Consider the following 9,954-nt stretch of genomic DNA (forward strand, 5'->3'; position numbering starts at 1 on the left):
GATAGGACTCCTTTAAACAGCTGCAGCCACTTTGCAGGTAACTCACAAATCTCCTAGAGGCAATTTCTGACTTTGCCATGAAATCTCACTGTCTACATAACACATACAAGTGGGCATGAAAAATATCTGAGCTAATTCACTAACACTCAAAATAAGTCTTGACAGTCTCATGAAGAGGATTTGTTTCTAGCTTTAGAGCACAGTGAAGGTGGGTTTTGCTTGTCCAGTCATGTACTTGCATGCAAAAAATCTAAATACTATACCCCACATTGACAATAAGATGATAATATATGTTTAACAGAATTTAATATGTACAATAAAAGCAGTGTGAAGATGCTTGTTACTGCCATTCCTCTAGCTTCCTTTCAACAAGTTTCTGCATAGAAACTGAGTAACTGACAGCTACTAAGCCAAAAATTAGCATAACGCTGCCCCCTCCATGCCTGCTGCTTCCAGGTGAGCCATTCAGATTGGACATTCAGAGAGGGGGAAAACTGTAAGGCATATTTGAAACCAATCAACTAGGACTTAGTGGGTTACTGTGATTTCAGTTGCTTGATGTCCCTCAGTACAACATAAACTTAGCGGGTGTTACATCTGTTTGTTTCTCTACAGCTCTCTGTGCTCATATACAGTGCATTTTATTACAGCCAAGTAAAAGTAAAAAAAATGTAATTTTTAATCAGTCATGTATTTACATGCAAATTAACTTGTTTTTTATACAAATCACACTCAAATTCAAGACCGAGTTCAGCCAGTGACTTGGATCAAGACGCACAGCAGTATAAACATATGTTTCATCTGTAACTTTACAGCTAAACATTCCTTATACTAACATTATAACAAAACATAAACTAATATGTGAACATTGCGCCTCTTCACTTGCTGACAGGCAGTGTCATATCTGTATCTAATCTCATGGTATATCAGTGAATGCATGTCCAACCCATAATAGACTACTAGCAGCAGCCCCAATAGGACAACTGAATTTTTTTTGAATGGCTCACCTTGCTTCTCAAAATACAAAGGTAGTAGAGTTTGATGGTCAAGTAGTATTGGGAAAAAAGTTACTATTAAAGTTGCACAAATCAATTTTTTGGCCACCATAACAAGCTATAAACACAAAGTACGGTAAAAAAGCATTGATTGCAAAAGTGTTCAGCTTTTAAACACGTCCATAATTCTTTGTGGAGTCAAATCTCAAGAACCTGCTTTACATTACACATTGTCAGCTGATCCGGAGTCAATGTAAATGTCTCCATTTGTGCAGCTTTAATCCATTTTATACTACAGTTAGCGGGCAAATTAGTTCATCTAAACCACAAATACAATGCGACTTGTCTCTTCATGTCTCCTTAGTTATGTTCACAAAACAAACACACATCACCAACATGGCTCCTGGAGGGTGTTACTTTATCTACAAGCTCTCAAAAGAAAGTCAAAAAAGCAGGCTGACCTGTCACAGAGGTGGTTCACTGCACCGTAGGAGTCGCAGGCGCAGGGCAGGCAGCCGCTGGTGCCGTTGGTGAAGTGTCCCTCCTCACAGTCCTCACACTGCAGACCGGTATAGCCCGACAGACACGAACACTGACCAGTGCTCTGCTCGCATTCGTCCGGATCCAAAATCCCCTCACCACCGCTGCTGCAGTTACAAATGCCCTCTGCATGAGGGGGTCGACGGGGAGGCAGCAATGAGAAGGGAAAGAAAAAAAAAGCAAATACTGAAAGAGCGGTAACAGCAGTGACACAAATTCAATTCTGGACAGTTTTCTTTTTGATTTCTTGTTAGATTTTTTTACATCTACAGACCCTGGTCTGAAACTAAGTAACTCTATGGACGAACCATAATCCTCTCAACCTCAAGTAGTTTCCAGGTGTTTTTTTTTCCTGTCACATTTTACTTACTCTGTAAGTAGAGAGAACTGACAGATGTCTTCTGTGCAGTAGTGAAACTGTTCTAATGGCATAAATCATAAAAAAACAAAACAAAAAACAACAACAATTTTAAAAAGCCTCACTATTTATTAGAAAAAAAAAGGAATCAACATGTACAATATTTTACCAATACTGGAAAAATAATGATGGCTCCTCATACTATAGATATTTTGCTATTGACATTTTTCACAACTCTACAAACTCATCATGTTTCCCACTCCTCTGAACAACTCTCAAAAGATGTTTCACCATGTTGATTCTTCCAACCATTTGGCAAAAACTTGCTCCTCTGGATATTTTTTAGTTATGTTGAATTTAGTGATCAAGTATGTTTTATTTTGTTTTCAGACTGTCTAATTTGCTTCCCTCCTTGTCGCCTATCTGCTCTGTGTTAACACAGGCGGCAGTTCACCTGAAAAGTCCCAGAATTTTGTCACGTGACTGTTGGTCACAATCTAATCCACCAATGGCAAGCCGTTTTAGCCAATTGTTAATAAAGTGATTCAATATCCCGATTCAAAGTTTAAATTTGGTTGATACATGAATAGGTGAAGGACGTTCAGAAAGTCAAAAATCTTAACATTCACAACTCTGTTTTTGCAGTTTCTGGCCATGATAAAGTGTGTAATTATGGTGATTTGTTTAAGTTAAAGTGCCTCTCAAACCCACCAGCAGATTTTAAGGTTCAGAAGGCTAAAAGAAGAGCACAAAAATAGCAAACTCCAATCACATAAAATGCCATGTAGTCCATTTAGCAAGAATAGCTGAAATGAATAGTCAAATAATTGATTGGCATTACATTGGTCAACAACAATTAGGAAACCTGATTAACCACTCACCAAAAAATACCAAATATGATATGTATTAAAATGTGGATACTTGCTTTTATTTGCTTCATACTATTGTAAAGTGAATACATCTGGGTAATGGACTTTACCTCGGACACAACAGACAATTTGAAAATGACCCATTGTACTGGAAATTGCAAAAGTCTTCAGTTTTGTAAAATCAATTACTATTATATTGAAATGTTTAACAGGATTAACAAATAAATAAACAAAGTATTAGTTGTAGCCTTAATCACAACTGTGTCTACACCCATCTATATATTATATTATGATAGATGAAGGTGCATGACTATAGATGACAGTTATGAAACAAACAAAACTATTCTTTGAAATTATTGGTCTTTTCTGGACGGATGGCGTTCTAAGTAAAGCTTGCATAGACCGTTTTTTAGGTAGTAGTTTGAAGAAGTGAAAGCAATGGTTAACAGTTGGTTGTTCTGAATCTCAAAGAACTGCACCCAGTCAGAAGAGTGGCTATTGGTACAGAACACATTAAACAATACGCTGGACCAGCCTTAACATCACCACTGGTCCTGACAGGTCTAACTTCTGGAAACAGTTGGAAAGCTGGCAGATATTTTAATTTCCCCACCATTTAGTAATAAAGTGTGCATGCGTGTGTAGAGCAGCAGATCTCAATTTCTTCCCTTTAAGAGGACAAAATAAAAATCAGTACATATTTGAGAAGCATCATATAAAAAAGGAACCAGATTTAATTTTCCCAACATAAATCTTATTTAATTCCGCTTCACTCCCCTAGTCATCCAGCCACCCTCCCCCTTCAGTGTGATCTCTTTGCTGTGGCCAGTTGTACCAGTAATGTACTGTATTTCAAAAATGGGGAAGTCATTCTTTTCAAACATGCATCATACACCGTTTCAGTCCAACATTCCACAGGTGCCAGTGACTTGCACTTTTTGTAACGACACTGCTCAGTTTTTTTTTCCATTAGTCGCACTGGAACATCTTTGTTGGTGGCTATGTACAGGGAAGTTGCTTTCGACAGTGGACTAAGTGTTGCCGTGTAACACTGCCCGCCTTCCACAATCATTCACTTAAAGCTGCCTGGTCCATTCACAATCTTCTGGCATCATCATCCCCTGGGAACTGCTCAGGACAACATGCTAAAGGAGCAGGGAGAGTTGTTAATTCACTCGCTTGTCCAGATTTCTCTCGCCAGTGCACAAATTAAAAAGGGTGCACTTCATCTTTCTGAGCTAGCATCCATATCCTCTGCTTTAGACGCTTGTTTTTCAGAAAGCAAGATATATATTTTTTAAAAATGTTCAACATTCCCATCTAAAGCAACAGTGATAAACCTAGTAAACTGAGTGCTGCATATGAAGCATTTGTACAGTTCTAACTGGTGGTCTCTTTACCAAATCAGGTCATATAATGACAGGCATGTGGATGACCCTGAAGAGCACAGAGTGGCAATCTATTATTCATCTGGTCTCAGGTTAGGTGTGGCAACCAAAGGCTCGACTACATGTCTCCATTCCGGGCTCAGCAGTCAGACAAAGGAAACAGACAAATAAGAAAGTGAAATCAGCCTGTTTTTCATATTTAGCGTGCACACAATACCTCAGCTAAAGGTTAGATAAAGTGGAAAGGACAGCTGAATTTTAATGTATCACTGCATGGGCATCCCACTCAGATTATGCTCTCTTCCACTGTTGCTTGGACTTTTATGTAACTAAGAAAGGCCTGTAGTTATGCAAGCCTGTGGAGTCTACTGTCAGGGCCTTTACAAGAGCACCATCCACTGATAAACTGTCAGCCCCGATCACGCCTGAGAATGTATGAGATCCGATAAATGTGTATCACTTCTCACACACACAAACTGCAGTTCATTCTTAAAACCCAGTTTCCTCTGGGTGTGTGATTGGGCCCCAGCGAGGTAATTCTGTGAAGCTGCACAACAAGTTTGATGTAGATTGGATTGGAACTGTGTGTAGTGGGGGAGAGGAGGTGAGGAGGAACTAAGGTAGAATTCACCTCTCCTATCTGTCTGGCTGGCTGTGAAGTGATGCGATGGCATGACTGGTATTCAGACACGGGCAGCAGCAGGCTGTTCAGAACAAGCCACGTCTCAAAACTCCTCTCTTTCCCAGTTTACTGCTTGCTATACAGAATATAATTGCTGTACTTTCAATTTTGTGTCAAGTATCAAACTACATTCTCAGCTATCAGAAAGCACTGAGGGCTATTTCAAATAAAGTATACCTGAAACATGTGAAAATACACCTCAGGGTATCTGTCTGCAAGGCCTCTGCACTGCCAGAGAAGATATCATGGTGGCTGGGTGTGATCCCAAGTTACGCCTTTGTTGATGTCACATTGTCATGTGCACGAGAAAAATGGAGAATGTTGAGATTCTTGGAGATGATGGAAGGGTGAAGCTTTTAAGTATGACCTCACGCAAGGGTGCAGATTTCAATTTGACTTCAGGCTTCAATGAAAAACAATCGCACACAACAAGTAGATTGATTGCAGGTCAATTAATATTCTACTCTTTTGGACTTTAGAATAGTAACAGTAACCATCATTGTCTCTTAAAGCCCAAAATGGCGTCCTTAGATTGCTTGTTTTGTCTGACCAACAATACAAAACCCAAACATATCCAGTGCGCTGTCACAAATGAACAAAAGGGAAAAAAACCGAGAGAGAAACAACAAATTTTCACTACTGGGAAATGGAATGGAATCATATTTAGGTATTTTTATGTCAACTGACAGATGAACATACGTGTTTATAAATCTCCATTGACAAAACTCTGAGATTTAAAGACGTTTCCAATATAATAACAATTATTTGAAACTCAACCCTTCAGAAATATTCCACTGAACATTTCTTCGCCATTAACTGTCCAACCACCACAGAACCAGCCACAACTCTGGTCCTGCTGTTTTCCCCAAAACCATTTCTCGTAAAATCTGCAGTCATCCCTGCTGTAGCAACCAAACGCTGCCATGATCAGCTTTTCTAAGAAGTAATACTAATGATAAAAAGGGAATGTTGTGTTCTCTGTTCTCACATCTTTGACTGTCACAAACACTCAAGAACCATTTTGAGTGAGAACCCTCAGCCTGCACTGCTGTGCTGACTGGAGAACAACACATCCACATGGATACTGGGATGTATGTGAGAGAGGAGGGGCCCCCACTGTCATTGCTCATTCATGGCTTGGCCTGCCTGGCCATTTTGGTTGAATGGCCTTGTTCTGAATATGCCATGCAAACAACAATAGAGGGGATGCTGCAGCTATCTGAGCAGCTCCTTGTAATTCTCTATCAGTAGCCAAATGCAGCCAGTCTAACACAACAGACCCAGGTCCTTGTAGATTATATATGAACTGGATAAATTGAACAACAACAGGATCACCCCCACCCCCTCACCCTCCCCCCTTATTTCCAGCCCGCTGTAATATGTGTCATCCTAGAATAAAAAGGCCTCTGGTTTATAATAAAGACCACGCAGAGAAATCTACATTGAACAAATTGTGCATAAAGGGTGTTATGGATTTGGTCATTTCCCGATTACTTGAAGGCTCGTATTGCATCTGAGAGTCTGCCTATTGTTGCAATCTGGTTTTTCGGTCGCTCTCTGCGTCAAAACCACAGTGCGACCATCCTGTGTTACACATGGATGTCTTGTTTTTCACTGGCTGTCTCTCTGATGGTGGTTGTGCGTAAAGCATCATTTACAAAAGCCCCCCCAAAATCTAACAGATTTATTCTTTTTTTTCATTTGAGATCACTCACCTTGACTGTTCTCTATTGAGGTAACAGATGTGCCAATTTTATCTGCAGCCCAGGCATCGTTTGCTGTGCGCTGGGAAACCATGGACACCATGGTCTGCAGCGTTTTCTCCGGAGTAAAAAGTGATGTTTGTGCATCGGTGGATCGTTTGCCGGTTGATCTGAAAATGATTTGATCTTTAGTGGCTGAGAATATTCCAGGATCGGGGGCGGTGGTGGTGCTAGTAGCGGTGGTGGTGGTTGTCGGATCTGTTGTTGGAGGCTGGAGGGTGGTTGCAGTTTCGGAGCTAGGGCTTGTAGTGGTGGTGGAGGAGGCTGGCCCGGCTGAAACAACTGGTGTGAGTCCGGCTAGAGGCCCGAGAGTGAACGTGCTCTCGGGTAAAGTCGGAGGCATGTCGGTGTGGAAGGTCTCCCAGGTGTCGGAGGCTGAGCCGGGCTTCCTGGAGATAGGCGACGCATCGTAGGGACTGATGCGGGGTGCAGCTTCAGAAAATCCGATATATACATACAAAATAAATAGCAGAACCGGAGATATGTGCATCATTAAGGACGTTAGCCTCATATTCAGTTTCAGCTCTCCATGTAAGCCCCAGTAACGGTCTCTCTCAGACCTTTCCCTGAATGGACGCGTACTCCACCATTGATGTCTCCCGGCGGCGTACGCTGCTGTTTGTTGCCCTATGAACCACCGTCCACACTTCACCTGCGCTGCAACCGAACCCGGGCTCGTCGGGAGAGTGACGTGCTCGTCAGCCAATAGGAGCCCTGGATGCATTTCAGTGGGCGTTCATTGACGCTGTGATTGGGTAGTCGTTTCAACATGGAGCCAGTATTGTAAATTATCAAACGTCCCCACTCTGAAAATGATCAAAACTTAACCGGTTTCATTCACTAACTGACACACGTATGGTAATGTAAAGATATTGTATTTAGTCAATTTAGTGTACTTGATGCCTGTAAGATAGATATAAACAAGTTTTCCGTTGCTACAGTTACACGCTTGCACCTAGCTCAGGTATGCTGTTTCATTTGTTCACACTGGAAATGTCCTGACATGGCTCGTTTTAGGATTCATGTTCATATTTTATTGAAAGTCTATTTATTACGTTAATATCAGTTTATTCTTGCCTAGCTCCTCCTGGATTAGCAAGTATAAAACAAATCTGTATAGAATAAATAAATAATCACGTGAAATGTCAAATACGACTATAAAATAAACAAGGAAATCGAGACATGTAAATAAACGTCAACAAAATTAAATGAACCTTGTTTTGTTTTAAAAGGACATTTTTGAGGGACTACGTATTTATTACAAGGGGCCTCTTTCATAATACCACATTTATTTATTACAAGATGTATTCATAAGAATACTTATTTGTTATCCAATGTAATGGCATTCCGTGGGGATTGATTAGGAACACTCAAAAAAATAAAATAAAAAAAATCTAATCAGCCTGGACCAACGGCTAAGCAGTCTCAAATATTGCAACACTGGCAGTAGCAAAATTTCCATCGTATTCCATCTAAGTCCATGCATTATACGTTTTTCTCATATGTGTCAGCTGTCCTTTTGTTAGCTGTAGGCTTCTAGTCTAGATGTTGTCTATTATAAGAGCTGAACACAGTCTTAATATTTTAACGCTTAGAAATGCGACTGTTTGTTGCTACATGCTTCCATACTTCACACTGCATTATCAGGCCTCAATTTTAAAACATTTATTTTGAAGGTGGACACAGAAATCAAAAGCAAGCTGTTGGGTCTGCCTTGGTACTTGCTGCTGTACATATCAAATCATGAGTGTTGATTGCCCTCCAGTGGATCCACGAGTCAGTTCAGTGTCTGTGCAATTTCTCAGCATCCAGGTCATTGTAATTCTAAGAGCTTCCGGTTAAAGCAGCTGGACTTCTCTTTCAGGTTCTTGAAGACACGTCACACCCATTTCCCAAGGACTCATCTTCTTCTAGTGTAAATAGTTGTGAAACTAGGTGACCTAATAACACCAACAACAAAGGATGTGAATCTGCCACGTCAGGGTGACTCAAGAAGTCACTGATGGTGAAACTTTCTTGGGAGAGACCTTTGCACTGTGTGATACTTAATTGGTGTCGCAGTCCTCCTCCTCTGTTTGGAGATAGCTGTTCCAATTTGCCTTTGATGTCTTTTTTTAATTAATCAATAGCTTTCTTGTGGCTGTAAAAGACGTAAGCAAGTGGGAAAAAAACCACAATGAAACATTGTGTTAATGATTGATTTGAACTATTTCTACATTTTTAAAGCATTTTTACTGAAAATTTCCATGTCCAAGTTTATTCATACCCCTGAAAATTATTTCCAGTTTTTAGGAAAATACAGTTTTCACCCTAGTCCAAATGGTCCTGTTAATTTCTACCATGTTCTAGACCATTCTAATACACTATACACTTACTAGTGAATCACAAGTCATGGAAAACCCAAAGAGCTTCGTGAGAGCTGTTCGGGTTCAATCTCAGAAAGAGCCACACATTACCAACACGGAGAGCAGGACATGAAACACAAATGTCCTGGGGATTTTTTAGACAAATGTGGGCTTGTGGCATTAAGTGATGGTAGGCCTGCATAATTCCCAGCTAGTCAGCCAGTAAATTAATGCAACATTTACATTCAGCTTATAAGCTGAGCTTGCTTTAGTCAGGGAATGGGACATACATGTATACACAATGGGAAGTCATCAGGTTTCAATATTAAGCAAGTTTGGTACAATACTAATAAAAGAGCAGGATAACAGGCGAAGGAGAACCCAGTGCTCATGGCAAATGAGAAGAATTCAAAGAGAAGGGCAAAGAATGGGTAGTAAATGTAAGTAGTGAGGACATGGATACCTGGAACAGAAGTTCTTGCATTGACTGCAGATGAGTTTATACCAGAGACACAAGGTTCAAAAAGAACATCAGACTGTACATGGTGGAATAATGCATGCAATCTTACTGCCCATGCTCTCCATACAGCGGATTGGAAAGCCATTAAAAATAAGAGACAGGACAAAGGTCAGGAGAGTTATGAGAGAGGTAACAAGAGATCACTGGCACAGATACTGCAGTATTTTATGGCTGCAAACAGAGGTTGGAACGTTATGGGTCTTGGTCCACTGGATAGCAGTAGTGTATAGGACATCTACAGTTCCAATACTATCTGAAGGACAGGAGGCAAAGCAAGGCAGACGTTAGTTAAAATATTCAAAGCAAGGCATAGCTTAGAAGATCTAAGTTCAGCAAGCACAAAAAAGGAGGTGAGGTTGAATAAAGACAGTTTCAAATTATAGCGTAATAATGACAATACAAATGAAGTGGACACTTTATTTTTTTGTATGAACTTAAACAAACCAGTCACAAAAGGTGAGACACAGCACCTGGAAGAGATGGGTTTGGGTTTA

The 9,954-nt window shown here is 40.4% G+C and overlaps 1 protein-coding gene across 1 annotated transcript in view; it reads right to left on the reverse strand.

Annotated features, from left to right (window-relative positions):
* Positions 1-7,213, reverse strand: part of LOC103367075 (multiple epidermal growth factor-like domains protein 9) — a 42,797-nt gene extending 35,584 nt beyond the window's left edge. The window contains exons 1-2 of the mRNA XM_008294990.1: positions 6,548-7,213; positions 1,457-1,661 (exon numbers count right to left, since the gene is read on the reverse strand). Of these exons, the coding sequence (XP_008293212.1) occupies positions 1,457-1,661; positions 6,548-7,106 (764 nt within the window). The 5' untranslated portion in view covers positions 7,107-7,213. The remainder of the gene's footprint in view (positions 1-1,456; positions 1,662-6,547) is intronic.
* Between the last annotated feature and the right edge of the window lie 2,741 nt (positions 7,214-9,954).

Source organism: Stegastes partitus, unplaced genomic scaffold (genome assembly GCF_000690725.1).
Source record: "Stegastes partitus isolate 25-593 unplaced genomic scaffold, Stegastes_partitus-1.0.2 Scaffold1013, whole genome shotgun sequence".
Classification (NCBI taxonomy): Eukaryota; Metazoa; Chordata; class Actinopteri; family Pomacentridae; genus Stegastes; species Stegastes partitus.